A 25,591-nucleotide genomic window follows, 5' to 3' on the forward strand; every position below is an offset into this window, starting at 1 on the left:
GTACAGTAGTCAAATACTTATAAGGACACTACCCCAGGACAGATTTCTCCATAGGCAGCCTCCAAAGGATGAGGGAGTGAGAGTGCTGCTGCTGCCAGCAAACTTGAACTGGCAACCTCATGAGTGTCCATTGTCTCATCTCTTGAGTCACAACAGCTCCTTGTGAATGTGACTGTGGGGCTGTTACAATCCTTTGGTTTAGATAAAGATAAAGATTTAATTTTTTGCCCATCTGCCAATGTCGACGGCCGTTGACTTATACAGTGCACTCCCGTTATAATGAACACGGTTATAACGAAATTCCGGTTACAACGAAGTAAAATTTAGGGAAGCAACATTGTCAACTCTATGTATTTTTAATGTTTATTCATTCGGTTATAACGAAATTTCGATATAACGAAAGAAAATTGCCGGTCCCGAGGAATTCGTTATATTAATGGGAGTCCACTGTAGTTTGATACCTCTTCGTCCTCTTGGCTTCTTGCCCTGTAGACCTTCCTTAGGCATCGAAACTTACTTAGAACTGATATTGGGTGTTCCTTTCGTTCTTCATTTGCAATGAGCTCCAAGAAACATGATTCATTTTGATGATTGAAGAGCTCCCTGGCAAAATTGCCAGGCATCTTCAGGCTTGGCGCCAACCCAATCCTTTCACAAACGTGGTCATTCAACCGCTTCTCGGCATCATCCAGGAGTTCCTTTACGTCATGTGTTGCCTCCCACACCTGCGATCTCTCTCACGATCAGTTTCTCAAAAAAACTGACCCAAATTGATGTCAGCATGCGTTGAATCTAGAAGTTTCATTCCGGGATGAGCAAGGAGGATGGGCCTGCTTTTCACTCCCTTGACGATGTCGCCCAATTCTTGCCTGCGAGTTTGTCTGGATTGATTTCCACATATGATACTAGGTCTGCAGTCTCCATGTATGTCCAGTCAATCTTGAAGTTTCCAAGTTCCAACTTGGCTGATTCTCGAGTGGTGTGGCATAAAGTGCAAAGGTATTTGAAGCCACTACCTTGCAATCCTCCGTCAGACCTATCAAGTTTTTCATCAATCATGGAGTTGTAAATTTTGAGGCGATGCAGACGTGTGGAGTTTGCAGTGTATATTTTCATCACTTGGCCTTGCATGAGGTTTCTTTCGAACTCAATGTCACGCAGTAACTCAGCAGCTGTTGATGGCGAGTTTCCGTCTCCGATGGCTTCTAGAATCGGCCTGTTGACGTGCACGGCATTGGACTTCTGCTCCTCGAAGACTGTGATTCGAGTGCCATCCTTCTTCACCACCTCTGACTGAAGAACTGCAAATGCTGCCCTGAAAGCCTCGTCAGGCAAATAAGTGTCGGAGGAGCCCTTGTGAATTGAAATGTCCCCCATTCCGTCTGCACCATCTTTGATTGTTGTCTGTAGGATAAGCTCTGGATCATCAAGTGAAAATCCATGCTGGGCGAGCCCTTCAGTGATGTCTTTATCCAGCTCCTCCAATGTTTTTGCGACAGCCTCTCTGTAATTCCACATCACACCTACGCAGTTTGACTCGGTAAACTCTTGAACAATGGCAGGCCCCCCGATCACCTGTGGCTCAAACATATTACTGATGTGGGTCATTTAGAGATCCTGTCGTTTGACGGGGATGTGATGCACGTAGCTGCCGGTATCCATCTTGCCAAAGCGTGAACTTCCAGGCATGAAAGATGGCTCCCTCTATGGGGAATTCAAAGTTTTTGAAGAAATTTGGTTTTGAAATGGCTGAGATATCCAAAAACAAAAGAGGTCCTAATGAAAAATGGGACCCACTTTTTATTAGGACCACTTTGTTTTCAGATATCTCAGCTATTCAAAACCATTTTTTTTTTTTTAGATAAAGTATAAATTTTGAATTCCTCTTAGAATTGTATACTCTTGAATATCTCAAAATTCTAATTTCAAAATATCTCGTAAAAGTTAAAATATGAATTCCCCATCTCAGCTAAACCTATACCATCCCTTTGAACTGTCTATACTATTGTTGCTGTGAGGTATTCATATGGATAATGCTATATCAAGGTCTGAATTCTAAGACTATACTTTCACTCCTACTGACTCGCTCTCTCTCCATCTTTGTAAAACACTGACCTCCTTGTATCCACACTGTCTGCTACTTGGGTACTGGTATCCCGCATACCAGAATGATGATGTGGCAGCCCCAATAAAATAAATCCTGTGAATGCAGTTACAGAATACACAGGTATATTATTGAGTGTGCTTCAATTCTACTGGAAATCAGTCAAATACTGCGAAACTTTTCGTTGGAGTGTTCCATTTTCCCCTCTTGCAGAAGTTAATGCAGACGTCAGCGACTGCACAAAGCGCTCAGCAAGTCCATTTGTGGATGGGTGTATGAGCGGAATGATGTGTTTTACTCCATTGCGTGTCATGAAATCCTTGAATTCGGCTGAAGAGAATTGTGGCCCGTTGTCGGAGACAGAATTCAGAATTCCCTGGAGGACTTGGTCCATTGTCTTCTGCCAGATGGCAGGGGCTGATGCGACTCCAAATACCAGCTAGTTGTATTCATACAGCCCTTTTACAAGTGGTGATGGTCAACAGTTTCCGCGATCCGTTGTCGAGTTTCATTAATGCCTGGCGAAGATCATTTTTCGTGAAATGCTGTCTTTCGGATAAGTTCGCGGAAATGTCCTGAATTTGTGGAAGCGGATACTGCTCCATTTCCAGGATCGGGTTGACAGTAACTTTGTAGTCACCGCAGAGCCCAATACATATGTATTGTCATTTGGTTTCATGACATGTCTGATCGGGGTTGCCTAGTCTGTATGTGCAACTCGAGTGATGGTACCGTCTTGTTCCGGGTGGTCTAGTTGCTTTTCAACTTTTTCCCTCATGGCTCAGAGTACTTGACCAGCACGGCAAACTTTAGGCATGTTATTTTCCTTCAGTGATAATTTTTGCTTGGTGTAGCCCTTGCTGATTTTCAAACTGAAATATTCAGGGATATTACTTACTATTACTTTATTCATTTACAGCTTATATTAAGCATTGCCATTCAGAATATGCTGCAAATGTGTGTTCTGCTTAATTTATTGTCTCAATAAATTTAAGCCCTGCTTTAACAGACCTTACGGTGGCAACATAGGGACAACATCCGGAGAACAAAATTCCTTGCCTCAAGACGATAAAACAGCAGGAGATTACAAAAGCTAATAGCAAAAATTACCACAATAACGTCCGACCAACAACCATTTTAACATGCAGGGTGAAAAAAGATTACCCAGATGCTGTCGTAGTAATTTGAGTTTGGAACGCTCTGTTAAAACATGGTGCTTTAGATTTATATCAACCTTTGGAGCCACCATGAAATTCTGGGGTTGGTATTTTTTGGTGTTCTTTTTTTTTAATTCCTGTGTATGCCAATTTTCCTGTTCCAACAATTTTTGTTTAGCATACAGAAGCTTGGAGCAGTTGTGCAATATGGCAAATTCTTTCTTGTTTGGAGCTCTATTCTCTCACCAATTACAAACGTGCATATATTGACTTTGGTTGGACTTCAGATAGGCTTTGCTTCTTGCTGTGTTGAAGAAATGTATTAATCAAATATTGCTGTCAGCTGTCAGAGCTGTGATGTAGCAAAGTGCGTGTTGCAATGAGTGACATCTGGGCCCCGTTTTATCCAAAGATACAGTATACAATGTAATTTATTATAAATTTCCTTACCACACAGGCTGCCATAGACTTGTGATAGAAATCAACTATATAATCAATTATAACTCTTCATAAAACAGGGCCCTAGTAAGTTAACAAATAACAAACACATTGTATTTCTATCATTTCATTGCAGACTATTGCTCTTATGTGTTCTTGAATTTGTACGCCTGGAGGTGTGATGAAACATCTTCCATGGAATGTGGTTTTGATAGTGCATAACCTAGAATTGTGCATGAACAATAGAGAACTTGTCATTTACAAAGGAATGTGAATATAAATCATATGTTATCAAAATATACCATTTCTCTGGAGTGTTGTGTTCCCAAGTCAATACATGTGGATGTACTGCTAGTTTGGTCTGATGTGATAAATGACTTTTATTGTAAAATGCAACAACTCTCACAAATACACCTGGTAGAATAATCCAACCACTGCACAGATATGCTCACAAACACACAAACACACAGAGGCAAAGTAGATGTAATAGACCATATGGACACCACATATGGCATTGAGACAGACAAATCATTTGACTAATTTAGTCGCATTTAAGTTTGAAATTTAATCATAATTCATTTGTGTCAATGTACAGCTAGTTTACACACCATAGATATTTACAAATCTACATTGTACATAAGGGCATATTTGGAAATAAGTGCACATCTATAACACCAATTGACATGGATTAGAATACATTGTAGCAATGCTGAGAAATAATATGTCACATACTGTTCAGAGACACATAGGACATTTGCAGCACTCGTAAGTTATTACAAATATCTATAGTGACATGGCTTTTATTATTCTGAACGTAAAGATGTGAAATACCGCTTCCTTATTCTATCACAAGATACAGTATTTTCTGAACCTGCCAATTACATAGATGATCAAGTTATGAGAATTTGGATTAGATAAAGAATCAGGTCAACCCCATGAGAGTCTTTCCTGATGGGACTAAGGAAAACCATCATCCCAAGGTAATAATCAACTTCTGCATGTACAGAGGAGTAACACATGTAAGGCTAGGAATGTAAATAGGAATTTCTCATTTTCATTTACTTCGACTATTTGACATACCATAGTACACTGTATGCACAGCCAATTTACGCTGGGTTGACTGTTTTTAAACACCATACGTTTGGTGTGTGAAAACCCCAAGACCATTAATGGTTTCTTTGATATGCACACACACACACACACAAACATACATCATATAATTAGACCTAGATTAGATGACAGTCTGTTGTACTCAATCATACCTTCATTTTTGTGTGCACAGTAATACCATTGATAGAAATGACATTTGCTCCAATTTCTTTTTCTTGCTAAATTATACAAGGTACCTTTCCTATAAAAAAAAAAAAAAAAAGAAAAGAAAAAAGGTTTCATCCTCTGAATCGTACAGTTTACATGATTGAATACAGAGTACATCTTGTACTTACTTCTAAAAGAATCAAGGTGTTAGAATAGGAGCTGTACAGTTTCATTATCTGCACATTTTCCTTTGGACGGACACACACACACAAAGACTTCACGACTACAGACAGTATATCTACATACGGGTCTAGGACTTGTCCCCCGGAGGACAACTCCCCCGGGGACTACTCCCACCTGACAACTCCCCCGGAGGACTACTCCCCCGGAGGACGTCTCCCCCGGGGGACGACTCCCCCGGGGGACGACTCCCCCGGGGGACAACTGCCCCGGGGACAACTCCCCCGGGGGACAACTCCCCCGGGGGACCACTCCCCCGGGGGACCACTCCCCCGGGGGACCCCTCCCCCGGGGGACAACTCCCCCGGAGGACCACTCCCCCGGAGGACCACTCCCCCGGAGGACCACTGCCCCGGGGACGTCTCCTGGGGGACAATCCCATACTGAACAGAGATTTTTGTGTGTGTGTGTGTGTGTGTGTGTGTCCTAGAAATTAGAATTAAATTCATCTGTGTAAAAACAGTATTCTTTTTAAATACAATTTAAATTAAAGTTGGCGTTACCTAAGACACGTCCATCTTTATAACAATGTTTTTGAAATCTCAGCACAAAGTTTTTACCATTGTACACGCTACATGTAATGTCGAAAAAAAGTAGAAACGCAGGTCCATTTTATCACTGAAAATTGGTCAAGAGATAAACACATTGACGGATACACGCTTTTGAGGGGAGAGTTCATTCCTTAGCATGTACCTGTTATTCTTCATTATTTTATAATATTTTAAGAAGTCCATTCTTTGATGATTTTCTTTTTCTTTTTGCAATTCATGATTATAATAAGGAATATGTTAAATGAAAGAAAGATATCATTCAGAGGGGCGAAGGCTCAAGTTTTTGAGTTTCTTCAGTTTGTCTCCCTCTACAAAGGAATATGTTGTTAGAAATACCCTTTTAATGGGGTTATGATTTTTATCTTAGATTCTTATGATAGTTACTATCCTGTATGTCACTGTCAGTAATTTCATTGTGCAATTTTCGTTTGTTATGTTGACTGTGAATTTATCTGAACATCATTACAATTCTTAATGTCGGAGAAATAATTGACAGAAAAAAAACTGAATATTCTGTTCCTGAAAAGCCTTGAACGTGTAAAAAGGTAATATCTTCCAACCGGCATTAGGCACTATAATGCAGAAACAGTATTAGCACTGGTTGCACAGTTACCATGCATCCTGAATGCACCAGCCACATACCGGTATCTGCATGACACACGTATAACATAACCCTTGCTGTACTATTGTTGGTAGAAAACACCAGATTGATAGCTAGAACTTGTTATTAAGAGTATGGTAGTCAATACTACTTGAAAAATTACAGAAAAAATGCAAAAATGGCAGTTGGGGTAGGGGTAAAAGGCAAGGAAATTTTATGCCTAAATATGGGCAAAAGGTTAGTATCATGTGGAAGATTAGGTTTTACACTAAAATTATCATTATAATCCATTTCCTTGACCCCCAAAACATGGGGTTAGACACCAAAACCATCACAATTGACCAAAAAATAGCCGAGTTATAACCAGAAATGTCTTCTTAAAGCCGAAACGGCGACCTGCTTTTCGGCCGGGGCACCCTGGATTTCGCATTTTTCGTTCTTTTTTTTTTTCAAAAATGGTGTCAGTAGGCACAAAGTCATCAAACTAAGGTGTGATGAGCATGTTCTGAAAATGTCATCCTCTTTAGCCCATCTCTAAGAGATATCAAGGGATGACGACTGTAATATTTAGCCTGTTATTTAGAGAGTTCCTTAGTTGTTTCTTTAATCAGTCAGAATAAGCACACGATCTTGGCAGTAATTTGTTGTATTACAATCATGACGAGTTTGAACAATGCAAATGCTTTAGCGATATCGATTGCATCGGATGCCCAAGGGAAGAAACGGACACTGGTCAAAAAGTATATGTGCACATTTTGTTAACACGCAGGTGATAGGTTGATGTTTTTATTCTTCTAGGTCTTGGGTGCAAGTAAGGAAGTTTGCTGAGGTCATGCTGAGGTATAGTACATCTACCTCCGGGGTTTCTCGAGAGGGGTAACTATAGAGCATAGCAACAGCATCATCTCTGTGGGCATTGGTTGGTGCTGCAAAGCTAGGCACTAGTCTCTGCGTTCAAACTGTACTAATTTCAAACATTTGGCATCTCCCTTTTTTCTTTTTTTTTTTTTTAGAAAAGTGAAGTTTCTCTTTTGCACACAGATTTTTTCATTTATCAACTACCACTGAAACTTAATTAATAAGCCATTGTCTTTTTAGGATTATCATGGCAATTATTTGATACGTTGTTCACACAATATACTTGTCCTATTTGAGTAATAATGGAAATACGTCTTGTATGGGCGTGTTTGACTTGCCATATCTTATATCTTACATTCAACTTAACTACATGTGTAATCATATCAACACATCTTATAAACACAAACATTACTGATACTTGTAAAGTGAGTAACACTTCACTTCAATATTGAGATATCACGGCTTTGTATGACACATTACAACGCACTCTTAACGACGTAAGTTCAATCTCGCTCTTCACACTTGGAGGAATACTTGTGATTGTTTTGTAAACTGTACTTTTGTTCACTTTTAGAAATGTGTTATTTTGTCTTTGAAGAAACGTTAATCATTGTTTCTCTTATGATAATCGACAAAGCTGTTACTTTTGATAAGTTAGATGAAACACTTTTATTGCACTCAAAATGTAACCAACTCTACTCTCCAGATGAATAGTTCAACATCTAAACATTATCACAATCCCGTGATCATTGTCATTTCATTTCCCGTCAAATTCCGGTATCTATCCTATAAAATAGATAAATTTTTACACTGGTCCATATTTTTGACCTGATCTTGTGATACGATATTATGTTGAGTCATCTAGCTTTGTTGCATTAAGGATTGTTTTCCGCTGTACCTCTTCTGATGTCAATTCTGTTTTGACAGGAGCATTTTTCCTTCACATTCCACTATGCAACTTCTTGGAAACTTTGTCTTTCAAACAACAACGCTTTTCGCTTCGATCAAAGTAATTTTACTGCACTTTTGTTTCTTGGTCAGCTTTGTTTGCACATTCTTTATTACTTTTGGTTTCAGCAGCTGACTAGCTGTTGGCAGGGTGGTCCTTGTCCTCCTCTGCATCAACAATTGTGCAGGACTAGCATCTAGCCCATCGATCGGTGTGTTCCGATAGTCAAGAAATGCCAAACCTGGATCTGTTCCATCTCTCATTGCCTTTTTCATTAGACATTGCGATTTGTACTGTCGTTTCAACTTTCCCATTGCTATGTAGAAAGTGATGAAGACGTGACATGCTTGAATTGGTACTGGCAAGCAAACTCTTGTAAACTGTGTACCATTATCTGATACCACAATCTCCGGTATACCATTACGTGCAAAAGTGTTGTTTGCATACTAACTTCAATTACTCTTGCGCTAGACATTTTTTGTTTTGTTTTTGTTTTCCATGTTCAAACGTTATCAAATAAAACTGTGTGAAACAAAACTCAATTTTCAATTAATTGAAACTGGAATCATCCCATCTTTGTGGTTGAGAGATTTGTGTTGGTCGTGCGGGTGTGCTTTCCCAGGGCTGTTATGGAAGATATTAGGCCCTACCTTGTTACACGTTCAAGTCTTTTCAGGCACAGAATATTCATATTTCTTTTTTCTGTCAATTATTTCTCCGACATTAAGAATTGTAATGATGTTCAGATAAATTCACAGTCAACACAACAAACGAAAATTGCACAATAAAGTCTTACTGACAGTGACATATAGGATAGTAACTATCATAAGAATCTAAGATGAAAATCATAACCCCATTAAAAGGGTATTTCTAACAACATATTCCTTTGTACAGGGAGACAAACTGAAGAAACTCAAAAATTTGAGCCTTCACCCCTCTGAATAATATCTTTCTTTCATTTAACATATTCCTTATCATAATCATGAATTGCAAAACGAAAAGGAAAATCATCAAAGAATGGACTTCTTAAAATATTATAAAATAATGAAGAATAACAGGTACATGCTAAGGAATGAACTCTCCCCTCAAAAGCGTGTTTCCGTCAATGTGTTTATCTCTTGACCAACTTTCAGTGATAAAATGGACCTGCGTTTCTACTTTTTTCGACATTACATGTAGCGTGTACAAAAGTAAAAACTTTGTGCTGAAATTTCAAAAACTTTGTTATAAAGATGGACGTGTCTTAGGTAACGTTAACTTTAATTTAAATTCTGTATAAAAAGAATACTGTTTTTACACAGATGAATTCAATTTTAATTTCTAGGACACAAATAAGAAACATCTCTGTTCAGTTATGGGATTGTCCCCCAGGAGACGTCCCCGGGGCAGTTGTCAGGTGGGAGTTGTCCTCCGGGGGAGTTGTCCCCCGGGGGAGTTGTCCCCCGGGGGAGTTGTCCCCCGGGGGAGTTGTCCCCCGGGGGAGTTGTCCCCCGGGGGAGTTGTCCCCCGGGGGAGTTGTCCCCCGGGGGAGTTGTCCCCCGGGGGAGTTGTCCCCCGGGGGAGTTGTCCCCCGGGGGAGTTGCCCCCCGGGGGAGTGGTCCTCCGGGGGAGTGGTCCTCCGGGGGAGTGGTCCTCCGGGGGAGTGGTCCCCCGGGGGAGTTGTCCCCCGGGGGAGTTGTCCCCCGGGGGAGTTGTCCCCCGGGGGAGACGTCCTCCGGGGGAGTAGTCCTCCGGGGGAGACGTCCTCCGGGGGAGTGGTCCTCCGGGGGAGCTGTCAGGTGGGAGTAGTCCCCGGGGGACTAGTCCTCCGGGGGAGTTGTCCTGATACGCTACATACAACACATTCACATTTTGTGACCAGATTCATAAAGGTTTTATGAAGGCTGTCTGTCTGATACAGTGTACAAAACTAATCTTCATAGCATGCATAAGATTTGATTTGTGTATTTTTCTTAGAACAATGTCATGCATGGTGCAGTGCAATTCAGACAAATCTGTTGAAGCATGCAAAATTCAAGCACTGTATCTTCTCTTAGCAAACTTTTTACAATACAATTACTATCATCACTGTGATGGTTATGAAAATTAATCAGAGAAAGTAAGTTGAATTCATATGGTTTCTGTCTTGTTATACTACTCTCTTTTTTTTCTGAATATTTCTGTCTTGGGTACATTCTACCTTGATAGAGTCAGATACCTCTGCATGCATTTGCAGTACAACATAAGCTTACAACAGAAAGCAATCTCTGTATCTCTCTGTAACCACTGAAAAACAATCGGTATCAAGAAGTCAAGCATGACACTATGAGTCCATTGCACGAAAGTTTACTATTACAATCTGTGAAATCCATGTCCCTCATGTCTCATGTCACATATGACTATATCACATCACCACAACAAAACACTGAATTGTAAATAGTTGTATTTCTACATGTACTCTATTATTAAAGGCCAGCCTTCAACAAAATTCATGCTCATTGGCTCACATCAAACCACACTTGCAGAACCGCTGTCAAGGATGGTTCTTATAAAGTCTCAAATACGATGAAGTTCATATAGTATGGGTCAAAATAAAAATCGCTGATAATTACGTCTTCTAATACTCTGCTACACCAGACGCATGCAAAACTGCTACCCATTTCACACTGACTAAACATAATATAGTCACCCCTGACGATCCAAAGAAGCAAAATCTGCTTGTTATCAGCGATTAACACTGATAAATTTCTCCATCTACGTTTCATGCTGAAAGGCAAAGTAACACCCTGTCAAAATTATGAAGGTGCATCTCCAACATCGGCTAGCTCTTCTAGACTTGTAAGCACAGAAGCAGGGAATCCACTAGTATCTTAGCAGGAGAGCATTTCAGACTGAATCAAGTCTATTGACAAACCGCCACTGAAGTATCTATAAGGAAATGATTAGGCAACTGCTTCTAGCATGAATGGGGGAAGGAGGGGGTGAGGACACAAACTTCACTCAAAGTTTCACTCAGGGTTCACAGGAGCAGGGGTGGATCCAGGAATTCTGTAAAAGGGGGGGGGGCGCAAACAATATTTCTGGTGCTACTTCCGGGTTTCATCTAATTTTTTCTTTTCATTTCTTTTGTTTTAACAAGTAAAGAGGGGGTGCGCACCCTGTATGCCTCCCTCTGGATCCTCCCCTGCAGGAGAGAGATACTGTTGACTAGCAATTGAAGAGGTGAAGGAGGTCCCCTGGAATATTGCTTGGTCAGACATACGGTATGCCGGTATGAGACCAAGGCCTCATCCTTTGCGGATTTCCTTCACAACAAGGCAAAGTGTTTCTTCAGTTGGGAGAAGAGCTCCTTGGAGTCGCAGTGCTCGGGATAAGCCTCCACAGCTCTTTTGACTGACCCGTAGCTGCTCTGTAAATCACCAACCTATACGGCGGTCGCATGGTAAGAAAACAGAAAATGGAATGAAATCAGACTACGATGTGCATGGTAGGATATTATAATGGGAATATAGTTGTTACACAATAAATTTGATGATAGTACCATAACTTCATTCTCATCTTGGAACATAACATCATGTTGCTTTATGTTAAACTACAGTGGAAACTCAATATACAGAGAACTGATATAACAAACTAATTTCTCTGGTCCCGAAGAAAAAAAAAATGCTTTATTTTGTATTGTTTATTGACAACTTGTGTTAAAAAAACATCTAACATAACAACTGGTCCCAAGGACCTTGTTATAACAAGTTTTCACTGTATCCTTGAGTTTCAAAAAGACATCAGTTAAAAACCATACAGTAGTTTAGGCTGTGCAATGACTAAATCGAACTTGTCAAAGTGAATGGTTTGATTTGATTCAATTTAATTTGATGCTTATTTCCAAGGATTTTTTTCCTCCCTAGATTACAGAATCAAATCACAATTAAATCACATGTAACAAATCACTGTAACTAATGAGGTTTATGCAAACATACCTAAATCATTAAATCATAAAAAATACTCATCACAATCACTCACAACATGCTGCACTTAGTCTTGTTCACTTGTGATATATAAAATCACACTCCATGGCAAAATATCAGCATCTACACTTTTTGACTTGAACATGACAACAGAAACTAGGCATGAGAATTTCAGAGACTCCAACCCAAAGCACCTTCTGATCTGGAGATTCTCCCGCCTGAAACCCCTAGCAAACGGGAGACTCCAACTTGATGTGTGCGAAGTTCCTAGGGTTCTAGATGCTCTCTTGTGCTATCTAAGGCTTATTTTTTCAACATACGATAGAAATTAGTAAGAAATCCCTTCAAACGGGAGACAAAGAGCAAGGGCGGGAGAAATTAGATCTCAAACGGGAGAACGGGAGATTTTGCAAAAATGGGTTTTCGGCGGGAGATCTCCTGTCGAAAACAGGAGAGCTGGAGTCTCTGGAATTTAGATAAGGTGCAATGTAATACAGGGAACCAGCCATAGCAATGGAAACAAACCTGGTCGGAGAGGGAGGCGAAGTTGTAATGGGGCTCAAACATATGGGGCGCCATCATTTGGGCTGCCTGGAAAAAGGCTCTGGCCTGTGGGAAAAACACAAACAAATGGAAAAAAAATCAAGCAAACATCATAAATGTTTATCTCAATGTACTGAACCATGGCAGACCTTATGCACTGACAATTCCAGAAACTTGTGTTGCTATGCTAAGTGGCATGTGTACATAATTGCCATCTAGGAATCAAGCATTTAAGCAGCAAAGTTGAGGGTAAGCACATTTCAATTTGGATGCTAAAAAAAAATCTTAAAAGGTTAACATTAGAGATCACAACCAGCCTTTAATAAAGTCTTTGAAATATATTGAAGTCTTCCTCCCTTTTGTTTGTTTTTTTATTGTTTGTATGTGTGTAATCTTCTTGTGGCTTTTTTACTTTGAAAACCTGTAAGTACACTGTGTAAAAGTGAAGTGACTGACAGACTTATGATACTCCTTTGATAAGAAGGAAATCAATAAAGGTCATGTCATGTATTACAGTAATATTTTTCTGTCAAATGAGATCTTGTTAAAGTAGTATTATCTGGTCATGATTAACAGTCCCTTAATTGTGAAGGGTCACTGTCTAACATGTAAGGGGATACCGACACTTCATTGTAAAGTGAGATTCACACAACTAACTTCCAAGATTGACCTCTCACCTGATCAACATGACCTTTCCGCAGCTCCAGCACCCCGAGATTGTTGTAGGCTTCCGGGTGATCGTTATTTGATGCCAGGCACAACCTGAAGCACTGCATTGCCAGACCTGTATCTCCAATGCCCTGAAAACAAAAGTGTAACACACATCACCACATGATGCTAACATTACAGCTAGAAAGTTGCTAGAAAGACAGGAGGGCATTAACACATACACATGCACACACAAACATACTCTTCCCCCCCCCCCCCCTCTCTAAAAGAGAACAAGGCAAGTGCCAAAATGTGTCTCGCCCATTCGCGTAGAAGAAATTAATGTTTAGAAGTTCATTGACCCTGCCTATGACCTTTGACCTTGTGGTGACCTTCAACTTCCCAAGGGACATCTACCATCCAAGTTTGGTCACAAACGGATTTGGGGATCAAAAGTTATGAGCCATAATCAAAACGCGCTGTAAAAACTTAACATTGGGCCCTAAAAGTTCATTGACCCCTGTCTGTGATCTTTGAGCTTGTGGTGACCTTCAACTCCCCAAGGGACATCTACCATCCACATTTGGTCACAAACAGACATATATATCAAAAGTTATGAGCCATAATCGAAACGTGCTGCAAAACCTTAACATTGGGCCCTAAAGTTCATTGACCCCTGCCTGTGACCTTTGACCTTGAAGTGACCTTCATGTCTGGTAAAATGTGTAACTTTGTATAACCACTCTTCCCTCCAGTTTGATTGAAATTGAAGTCCTCAGTAGAGAGTTAGTCAAGTTTTTGTAGCGTTACAGATGGATGACTGACGGACGACAGATGAAGGACGGACAGACGGAAGGACGTAAGGACGGACAGACAGATGCCGCAGGTGATCCCTTAGTCTCCCCTCACCTCCAGTGGGCTCGACAAAAATCATATGTAGTACATATGCCTTTCAATTTCCCATTTATTGAAAGAAATTTTGTCTCAGCATCAGCTTTAATTTTCAGATGTGACATTCAACTCAAGCTAATAGATCAGTCACTTTATGCTATCAACAGAATTAATTCTCTCTTATTCCTGCCTACCACTCCCCAAAACAAATGTATTGAATATCTAGAATCTTCAGATATCGCATTCCTATAATTTTCCCTTGATCTCATCTAATGACATCTGAAACAGAGAATTTGTGATCATAGGGACAACTGACGATATTTATCTGAGCTTCATATTAGCTTATGAAAATGCTACCAATGTTTGAATAAAGAGTTCCAGCCTGTTCTTCCATCTAAATTTTATACCATTTTATCACATAATTTCTGACAATGGAAATACGATGCAATTTAAGTATTAAAGGACAAGAATACAGTGCACTCCTGTTATAACAAACTCTTCGGGGCCGGCAGTTTTCTTTCGATATAGCCAAACATATAAAGTACATAGAGATAGAGAGATGACAATTTTGAGACCTGAAGTTTTACCTTGTTGTAATGAGAATCTTGTTATAACCATGTTTGTTATAATGACAGTGCACTGTCATAGCAGAGTGCAGAACATACCATTGCTACTTGACCAACGTTGTACCACACTTCAGCTGTGGTGGCATCATCACTGGAGAGAGATAGTGCCCTCTCAAAAGAAGAGAGGGTCATGTCGTACTGCTGTGCATAGAAACAGCACAAGCCCAGGTTGTTGAAGAGTTCCGCATTGTAGACACCCATCTGGAGCAGTCTCCTGTTGGCCAAACGATCATAAAAAGATTGACTTTATACATGTGGTAGAAAAAAGTACCATTCAAGTTATAAATATCATAGCAGATAATCCTATGTACATGTATCCTATGCATTCTCATCATTGCAAGTTGGTATTGATTATACTGGCATCAGTTTTCTCCCCATCTAGCTCAACAAAAATTTGCCATTATACAGAAAAGGCCTCTTTTTCTCTTGGGTTAGAACTACTGCACAATGCATGCTGGAGGATTGAATGATTCGATATGTAATTGAATACACACACACACACACACACACAAATACAGGTACAACAACCTTTTATTGTTAGTTGTTGTTGTTGTTGTTGTTGTTGTTTTGTGACATGTCGACATGTGCAAATACTAGTATTTTCTGACTTGGTCAGACATCCCAATTCATATCTCACAGTCACAAATTACCAGGTCTCTAGGTGCCTAGTAAGAAAAACGATATGCTGTATTTATCAACACAGTCATGATGGATTGCACACGATTCCTGCAAGCATGAAAGTCTACCGTTATGAAGCTGCCTTCTCTTTTGGTGAGAAAGAAAACCAAAGTAAGTACATAATTCATCATTTTTTCATCATAATTATGTCACCCAGCTAAACAAAATCAGCTACCTACTTTGACGAATATATGATGGTTACACATACAGCTGATGTACATCATAATCCATCATATTTGGACCAAATTCAGTCATCCACCTTGCTACAAAATGAACCTATGATACCCTGGGTCACATCCACTGGGGTCAAAATTTTTACATGTGAAAAGAAAACATCCATGCCGACATAATTCAGATGTCGATCTCAACCGTAGAAAACAACGGCAAACAAGGCGTCCTATTAACATTCTCTCTCTCTGGTATATGATAGGAAGAGGACTTACATGGGGAGGGCTAAGTGTGAAGACACTGCCCTCTTCTCACCTGTAGTATCTTAGCGCTATTTCCGGCTGGTCGGAGTAGAAGTGGAAATTTGCGATGCAGGCGATGGCCTCCACGTGGGTGTTGTCATGCTTCAGGACTTCCTTGTAGTACTTGACTGCTTTGTTTAGATCATTCATCCCCTGAATCATCATTAACAATATCAAAGTAGCTTGTAGTTAGTATGTGTTGTTGTTGGACACATTATTGATATACATATATATTTAATATACATACCCACATACATGTTGCATTCGTAAAGCTCATGTTTATTTCTTGCCAGATATATGCCAAAGTACAGTTCTAGATGATGTCATAACAGGAAGTCAGTTACCATCAACCGCATGGTATATATGCTTGCCTGGACTGCAAAAGTCAACAGTATCAATGGTAATGACAACAGCAATAAAACTAATAATGATTTCTTCTAAAATTTCATGACTGCAAAGCTGGAAAAAAAAAAAAAAGAAAACTGGCATGAAAATACCTTAAAATAACATGCAGAAGAAAATTGTTTCATTTCTTCGTGAAATTGTATACCTGGGATCATGATCTGAATGTTGCACCATGTGCGACATTCAAGTCACCATCATAATGAGCATGTACCTGCTCAAGATCAGGGCCCTGTTTTACGAAGAGTTATAACTGATTACATATAGTTGATTTCTATCATGTCTATGACAGCCTGTGTGGTAAGGAAATTTATAATCGATTATATCTTTTGATAAAACAGGGCCCAGTATTTACAAAGAGGGTGGGTAATTAGAGCAAGTTAATCTATTGAAAGAAATGTTCCATCACACCATCTTCAATTCAATTCAGTCTATGCATAAAGTTATCAAATTTTGCTAACTTATCCACTGCCATGACTGGGCAAGTACCTCGTATATTCTGGCTATGCCGGTCAGCAAGGTCGTCTCGTGCTCAAACTTCTCCAGCCCCTGCCCGTAGATCTCGATGGCGGTCAGCGGCTGGTCAAGCCTGACATAGACCTTACACAGATAGAGATAGATGTCAATGACGTCCTGCTGCTTCAGCGCAGACTTGAACTGGCGTTCGGCGTCGCGGTACAGCCCCAGCCTTATGAAGAATTTAGATATGGACAGTGCGTGAGTAGGTGGATGGTGTGAATCTACTTCGATAGTATCTGAATATGTGAGTTTAATACTCTGTGATATGAATGCATCTCAGGACAAAGTTTGATTAACACAAAATATGGATAAGTTGATGTTCAATATTACATCTTCAAAAAGAATGAAGCAGAAACAATAAAAACTAAAAATAAGCAAGTAGATCCCTTGATACATTTGTGACCTGACTACCCTTTGAACTTTGTGAGTCTCATAGTTGGCTTGTGGAAGCAAGACATTTCATCCACTTGAACCTCACACATGATGTATACCCAAATGCATTCCAGAGTTTGCCAGATATGTTCACATAAAGCATCTCTACAAACATCTTCCTTGCCTGCTGTAAACATATAACGTCAGCAAGCATGCCCCATTTGACCCAAGTGGGTAGCAGTGTTCAATGGCGAGACAGCTAGAAGGATACCTGCCTTACCACTTCTCCGCTGGGCTTTTATTTCAGTTTCTTTTTTTTTTTTTTAACTTGGTTCTAAGGGATACCTGTAATAGCATTTGCCCAGCTGAACTTTCCACCACCAGTCTTTAAACTGACAGGCTTCTGTGGCCTTGGCTGCTAGCTCCAGAGCATTACGCACATCATTCTCATGGTGAAAGATGTACTCAAACAGTGCCTGTGGAAGAAGAGAAGGAAAATATCTTACAATTCTGCGATAACTTTTTTCTTCTTTGTCTTTCTTATTTTTCCAGTTCACTTAGAGTCACACACACATATCCATTGAGAACTTTTTATACACTTTTCTCTCTCATAACACTTGAGAATGAGTTTATCTTATATCACATAGTCTTTAAGTATCTTACCCTGGTTTGGCTTGCTCTGGTTAATACTGCTGCTTCTTAATAACTATCTTTTTTGTAAGACACTGTCAGTCAATTACAACAAACACTGCTTGATTGATAATAAAAGCTCTGGACTTGGCCTACATATTTTCCCTTTCTTCCCTCTATAATGCTTGATTAATGCTTAATTTATGATTACAATAACATCATTCTTCTAATCTTTCATATGCATTACTTTCTAAATCTTATACAAGACCACCCATATGGGTAAATTAACTGCAGTACATAAGAGGAACAACAATAGATTTTCATAGTGACATATGCACAAGCTTGAAAGATTATCATTTGACAAAGAAACACCAATATATTGACAGCAATGAAAACAATGCACTACCTTTGCTAAGTTTGCTCTTGCAGCATACTTTGAAAAGTTCAATCGAGGAATGTTGATGAATGGACCGTCTGGTGTAGACAACATTGATGCCTGAAAACATCAAAAAAGAAGAAAAATTCATATTTCCAGTATGAAACATGGCAGTATAAGCCTTATAGTATGCACACTGTGATATGCCTCAATGTAAAACCTGCTAGCATACAAAACAATTTCTAGTCCTTCAATTAGGAATCAGAACAGCGCTGATGATGAACAACAACTGTGAAATTAATATCCCTTTCTGGTTCCAGACTAATAATGATATCATCTACGGAGAAAAATTCAACACTTTGCCAAGTTGAACTATCACACAATCAAAACTGACATGAGGGTGAAGACAAAAGAAATAATCCAAGTCAACAGCTCACAATTTTCTCTTCAAGTTTCAGAAAAAAAAAAAAGGTAGCATTACCGTTCCCAATCTGACGAATCGGCCAGAGGCGCTCGTGACTGGACGAGCAGTGTGTGCTGTTCGGGGTGCCTTGATCGCCTGCTCCATGGTCCCAGGTCGGCCACCCTGCGTACCGGGTCGCACGAATCCGCTAAGAGGACGTCCCGACTGTGAAGTTGGCCGAACTCCAGCACTTGGGGCCCCTGCACCAGTACCTGGCTTCTTTAGTGATGTTCCTGGCCCTATGATAAGTGATACAAAAGGAGGAAATAGAATAGTGAAAACAACTACAAAATTTGAATAATTTCTTGAATAGGTGTTGTTGCAACCTATAAAGATAACTCAGCTGACTGTTATCTGCTGAGACTTGCATTGTGTAATATTCCTATCACTGTAACTAATCAACTGTACTACATTGACACTTTTGTGTTAGCCTGGATTAAAGGGCACAATGAATGTCTGGCCATAGCAACTGCAAATACTGCCATAGAGAGAGAGAAAAAAAAATGGGCCGAGCAGTTATTCAAAGGTCTGAACTACCAGTTAGACTATGAGGAAATTTTGCAGATACAGTCAACCTTGCCTACATTGTAAGTCCACCTCACATAAGTCAAATAATCATCCAAGTCGAAGATCTTTTCAAATCCTCTTTTCTTTATATTCTATTGATTTTAATCCCTCATAAGTCAAATTTTCTCTACGCCAAAGCTATTTCTTCAGTCCAAATAGATTCGACTTTAATGGGCAAGGTTGACTATATTACATATTTCCCACAATTATCAGTCATGCATTCCTCCTAAATCTAGGACTTCCACCTCTCCATGCATTATTTGACAAATATGTAAAAATAATCACGTCAATTACACAACTGGTAATTCAATTGGTTTGATATTCCAAACTATCAGTAAATCTAAAAAGCAAGCTGACATACTCGTGACTTGGGCTATGGCATTGTCATCCATTAGCATCTCGGCAATTCCCTCTTCATCTACATCCACCTCGTCGACATAAACCTGAGCAGTAAGAGCTTGCGTCTTCAGAGACCATGCAGCCTGTTCAAAGAGAAATGTTTAGACATTGTATGATAGTAGTTACGCACTGACAAAAACATTTAGACTGATTGAACTCCCACAAAGTTATCTCCCATGATATTCAATAAATTTTTGACATATTTCAGTGGTATCATATAATCTAACATATTGATTACTTTGATTACCTTGAATGCACCGCTGTATAAAACTCACTTTTCTCTGTAATACAGTGATATTAACATCGTCTTTTACACAAAACATATATCACAGCCCTTGTGAAGAAAATCTTATCTTCAGCTACTCTTCAGTTTGTGCCATAGCATAACAGTAATTGAATGGTACAGAACTGAATATTAGTTTATGACTGAATAACCAGTGTTTTATGATCAACATGAAAATCATTGTGAACATTTGGTTTGCTTTCTTACCTGATCATATGGATTTTTATTCAACATTTCAGTGCAAATGGTAACACAGTCTTCAAATTTCCGTCTACGGTAAAGACTCATGGCCATGAAGAGGGGATCCATGATTGTGGTAGTTGGCTTACTGCAAACAAGATTAGGAAGGAAAACAATCATGACACATTCAAGAAAGCCTGCTTAGGAGGATTGAACTACACAATCAAATTATGCATCTTAAAATATATTTCTATATTCTGTAAGAATTTTCTACTCAAACAACCACATTCTCAGAAAGAGAACTTGTTGATATATGGATCTCCCAACACATTATTCTGTATGTAATAACACTAATATACAGTCAACATCTTTTCCACACAATCAAGCTATAACAACAACTTACATTTACAAGGAATGTGGTCTAGTTGACCCTTCCATTACTGTATCAGGGTAGGGAGGAGAGGTGACAAAGGAAAAACAGATTGTTTAGAATAGTGTTGCACACCATCTGGCATTTGGTACTTGGTAATGATTCTCCCAAAGACCCAAGCGGAGTTTAAACTGGAGGTGGTGGCAGAGGGTGGACTCAGTATGGGACAAAATGATATAAGACAGCAGTCCTAAAAGGGGCTGAATTAACTTGGGAGATTACACTTTGAGGCAGGCTGTTCCATGTCCTTGTGATTCGAGGGAAGAAAGAAAATACAAATCCTGTATGTGTCTATCTGTGTTTCTAAATTAGTACCTCAAATGGATTTGAATGTCCCTGTCTGCTTTTTTCAAATTTAAGACAAAATTGCAAGCACCCTTACTTAATTATTCATATTTGATTAGGTTACCTTTAACTCAGTTTGATAACAGATATTTACATTAATACACAGAAAATCTAGAATCTACACATATATGTAACCCGCCACAACAAAAGGATCTGAAAGTCGCGGACCAAAAATGGAGTTTGAAGTCAGATCATTAAAATCGGTCAAAACCATCAAATTTCTGTTTTTGGCATAATTTTGTAGTGTAATGTTTAGTCTATCCTCTGCTGAAATTTCAAAGCTAGATGATTACAGAAAAGACAAGATCTTAGTGCTTTTCTGGGCCATGATTTTCCAATTTCAACGAAACAGAAACGTGTCCGAAGATTTGAATTCAGCGCCTCAGATAGACTCCGCCCCTAGCAATGAGGGAGTGATCTCATTGGTCATTGCGTGGCATCCTGGTTACTGATTGATCATGCGTAGACAGCTGGTGCTAAGCTTGAATGAACTCGCGGAGGTTGCTAGGAGCATACCTTCTATTGTCTTGCCTTACTTCCCCTTGGATCATGATTGCGTCAGAAGGAAAACTTTTTTCTCGAAATGCCGATTTCCTAGACCACTCAACATGCTCTCATAAAGTCATCGATATCTCCACAACCGAGTACTTTTATGACTTGTGTTATAGAAATGTGAAATTAAAGCAGAAGGGTAAGGGAATAATATCATGCCATTTTTCAGAAAATCGACTTCCACCGACTTTCGGATCCATTTGTTGTAGCGGGTCACATATCATTATGTGGGTCTACACAGTCTGAGTGATAGGGCGACCTACCACCAGGTTCTATGTAGGCCTACTGTACTGACGTACATTCAACCTGTAGTAAAGTAGGTGTTGAAACCGACACCCCTCTATTTATAGCACTGCGCGTAAAGAACAAACTTTCATGCATGAGACTACACGCAGTGGGTTTGCATTCTCCACTGGGGATTTGATGATGTCCAAATATTACTAGACACCTGATAAATAAACAAGATCAACAGCAAACAATGATACCATACTAAGATTAATGCACATTGGAAAAGCATTTTGTGCATTCCACACGTATTGTCAATGGAGGGTAGGGGTGTTGGTTTCAAAATTACGGTGCAACTGAGTGCGTCAAAATAACATTACAACCCACATGTTCAAAGCCATTATCTTGGAGCCTGTACCGCAAATCATATTTTTACTGTGCGCTTGTGATCGAATTAAGGCTAAGAGCATTTTCTTTACATGTGAGTAAAATTTCAGGCAAATTGTGAGATACCTTAAGTATCTGTTGATAGAAAAACATGAGGGTGTCGATGTGTTGGACACCCAACTAATATAAAAATAGTCAAATAGATTTACAATACAACATTTCAATTTTTTGAGTGACATCCCTAATAGCTATAAGCCATGGAACAGTTCTCACTTCTCACTTCATCATCATTACTAGACGGTTATTCAATTAAACCTTGGCCAGGCAATTGCAATCCAGGGGGTTTAGGGGCCATGCACTTGTGACTTGGGACCTAGCGCTAGGCCTACTGAGTTTAATCATGTAATGATACTGGACTGCACTGGTAGTGGTACTAACGTTACTGGTATTAAGATGTTTTACACCAACAGTCAGCTTTTCAATGATGTCATTCAACTGCGAACCAAATTTGAAAATCACCTGATTCAAATATCATTAAGTTTAGGCCTATCTAATTTAATATTAATATTATTAATGAAATAAACAGTCCTGTAAAAATGATACATAAACTTATTCCAACTTCATTTGATCTTGAAACTGAATAAATTACTCCTCATAAACAACTGATCATGTTTAACGACTTAACCTTAGGCTGTTAGACTGGGCTGCATTAGAACACTCTAACAAGTTAGATAGGCCCCTAGTATATGAAAACATTTTCGATCAAGACAAGATTCAACTTCCCAAGTCCCAAGTATTTATTATGATTGGTGTCGGGAATCAAGTAGCAAGAAGAATGTATGATGCAGATGGCAAAATTTGTCTCATTTAATCAATCAATAAGATATAAATTGTCCCTATACAGTCGGTAAAATGTTCTACAAATGATGAAACATTACCTCTTTTTCAAAAAGGTGTTTTGCCTGACAGATCAGATCTTGCAACTCAGGCTACAGATTATGCTTCACGTCGTCGCAAGATTGTCCACCACAATCGTTTACACACGAAACCATGGATTCGATTCGGGATCCCCATCGTCCACCTCCTTTGCTATGCATCGCAAAACTATTCGTAGTGTATGGCGCCCTCTTCTGTTTCTTCACCCACGGACCAAAAAGATGGGAAGAAAGCGGTAGTTTTGAACGCCAAGGATAAAAGTACAGTACCGGTACGGCGAACGAACCGCAATGGAACCAAAGGCTGTTTCTGAAGATCCCGATACCGAGTGCAATATCAGTCTCAACGGTTTCATTACACAAACAACGAAAAGTAGAATAGTCGTTGAAATATTGAAGTATATTCTATACCACCGTGAACAAATCCCACTGCCTTTCGATCAACTTTATTTTCAGTATCAACGACCGGAAGTAAGTAGTAATTGGACATGTGTAGTCCCACTCGCCTCATTTTGTGTTTTTGAAGTATTATGTCTTAATGTACAAATTGTACCTAGGCCTATGTTGGGTAAATTACACATCCTGCTGAACAGTGCTGTGTACAATGTATACGCAGATACGTGTAGAGACAGGGCAGGGTTGTGCTTGTGTATGTATGTATGGTAAGGCACATCAAAACAAGTAGTAGAGCTCTTTAGTACATGTATGTGTCCATATGAGCCTTGTAAAAGCTAAAACTTAGTTGGTATTTTTGACAATATTAGTGTGATTACAAATTTTGGCTAATTTTTGCGCTGAGGCTAGTTCACTTCCTGGACTGTATTCGTAGCATTATGACTGTATACACTGACATGCAGTGATGTACGGACGTACGTAGATGGTGTCTGTATGTACACTGTCACTGTATTACACAAGATCACCCCTCTTCTTCGATCTTCGGGAGTACCAATTGGTGGAGTGTCGCAATCAGCGGTTGGGTGCACTGTGTGGGTGCATGCATGTGAATAGTGTGCTAGTGTTGGGAATACGGACGATTAAAATCGTTCAGTATCTGGACTACGCTGAGGCCTGATGATGAGCTGAGCTGAGCAACAGATGACAAAGTAAAAAACATTGATTTTGTGGGTTTGTAAATTTGTACTGCACTGCGCATTTGCTAACTTGTATTGTATGTTTTCATGTTTTCATATACATGAAAATCAATGCAAATGTATTCACTGCCCACGCCCGATTGCCCTGAAATTTAATTATGAATTTTACTGACAAGTGACGTTTGGAGAGGAAACAAGACTTAAAAAAAAAATCTTGTACAATGCAATGTCCATCAAAAGTTTGAATACTAATACTGCACACATACACACACTTGTGCACACACAGATAATAGGGTGTCTAATACTATTGTAATATTATGATTAAACCCATTCAAAATGTCTATAGAAAATCATGACAATACTGTATCTGTGCTGGTTTTAGAATTTGCATTCAAAGCCAGAAGTAGTGTGAAGAAACCCAGAGAAATTGTATAGTGTAAAAGAAAACTATTTCTGCATATACACATTGTACATTGATATAGCATTAGACCTATGTGTTCACGTAGTGAAGGTATAGGTATCAGGAATTGTCAATTTATTTTTGATTGTTCACAACTTCTGTAAAAAAAGATTTTTTTTTTTTTTTTTATTGGAATTTGCTCAAGGTTTTACCTTTAGTTTCCTTCGTAATTTTTCTGCTTCTGTTAACACAAACTAATTTTCAGGGTCCCACTTCCCCTTTTAGTTTCAAACTCATCAAAGTGTATTGTCTATTGGTTGTTTTTTTTTTCTGTCTGTGCTCACAGGTGTGTTCATCAGGTAACAAGAAAAGTCTCTTCAAGAAACGGATGTGTCAGGTAATGAAGGACTTTCAGGAAGTCTTTGACAATGTTGACACTCTCTTCCAGGACACTGATGTATCCGATCTTATCATTCTCTTGGGCTCCACATGGATCAATCCCAAAGAAGTCTTTCATATACGCTTCTTCAATAACGAACAGGTGAAAGAGACACTCTCATTAAAGCACTGTGTGCGGAACGTGGCCCGATCCCTGATCACCAACGGACCCCTGAGCGATGTCTCCCCGCCCCCCATCACCAGCCTACTCTGTCTGGCCCACGCGCCCCGTTCTTACAAGCCGACATGGTTCAAACCCAAGGCAAATTTCAAGGTTCCCTCGAAGGGGCGTCAGTGTCGCATCAACGTAAGCTGCGGGATGGTGCACAGCAGTTTAGCTGCCGAAGACCACGTCTGGATGCAGACACCATCCGGGATCAAAGGAATCAGAGACACCGTATCGGAGCATGCAGCAGACCTGTGGAGCAGTTGATGAAAGCTTTATGGGCTCTCTTCTATCTGCAGAGCACGTTCAGTAGAATACATCCCTGGGAGGACCATGGAGGGAGTTACTGCATCATGATACAGCCAATGACATGAACACCAAACTCCATTCTTAATAGTGTAGTTAGACTATAATTGTGACTTATTTTTTATGAATTATATATTAGCAACATAGGATACAAAATATCAATTCTGAGA

At 39.6% G+C, this 25,591-nt stretch overlaps 3 protein-coding genes across 3 annotated transcripts; 1 reads left to right on the forward strand and 2 right to left on the reverse strand.

The window, feature by feature from the left end:
• Positions 1-837: 837 nt before the first annotated feature.
• On the reverse strand, positions 838-1,608 carry LOC140239876 (V(D)J recombination-activating protein 1-like). Its single transcript, XM_072319723.1, has one exon. It carries the CDS (start codon positions 1,606-1,608, stop codon positions 838-840), a length of 771 nt encoding a protein of 256 aa, XP_072175824.1.
• An 8,382-nt stretch (positions 1,609-9,990) lies between these two features.
• Positions 9,991-23,036, reverse strand: LOC140231399 (tetratricopeptide repeat protein 8-like). The gene is made up of 12 exons (XM_072311528.1): positions 23,024-23,036; positions 20,174-20,294; positions 19,646-19,766; positions 18,736-18,956; positions 18,285-18,374; positions 17,594-17,724; positions 16,847-17,045; positions 15,969-16,108; positions 14,847-15,021; positions 13,320-13,442; positions 12,625-12,708; positions 9,991-11,558 (listed from the first exon to the last, which is right to left on the reverse strand). The coding sequence occupies exons 2-12, from the start codon at positions 20,273-20,275 to the stop codon at positions 11,442-11,444; spliced, it is 1,503 nt and encodes a 500-aa protein (XP_072167629.1). The 5' UTR covers positions 20,276-20,294; positions 23,024-23,036; the 3' UTR covers positions 9,991-11,441.
• A 270-nt stretch (positions 23,037-23,306) lies between these two features.
• LOC140231410 (MAD2L1-binding protein-like) lies at positions 23,307-25,382 on the forward strand. Its single transcript, XM_072311538.1, has 2 exons — positions 23,307-23,491; positions 24,858-25,382. The coding sequence occupies exons 1-2, from the start codon at positions 23,312-23,314 to the stop codon at positions 25,380-25,382; spliced, it is 705 nt and encodes a 234-aa protein (XP_072167639.1). The 5' UTR covers positions 23,307-23,311.
• The last annotated feature ends 209 nt before the right edge of the window (positions 25,383-25,591 follow it).

This window comes from Diadema setosum, chromosome 1 (assembly GCF_964275005.1).
Source record: "Diadema setosum chromosome 1, eeDiaSeto1, whole genome shotgun sequence".
Lineage (NCBI taxonomy): Eukaryota > Metazoa > Echinodermata > Echinoidea > Diadematoida > Diadematidae > Diadema > Diadema setosum.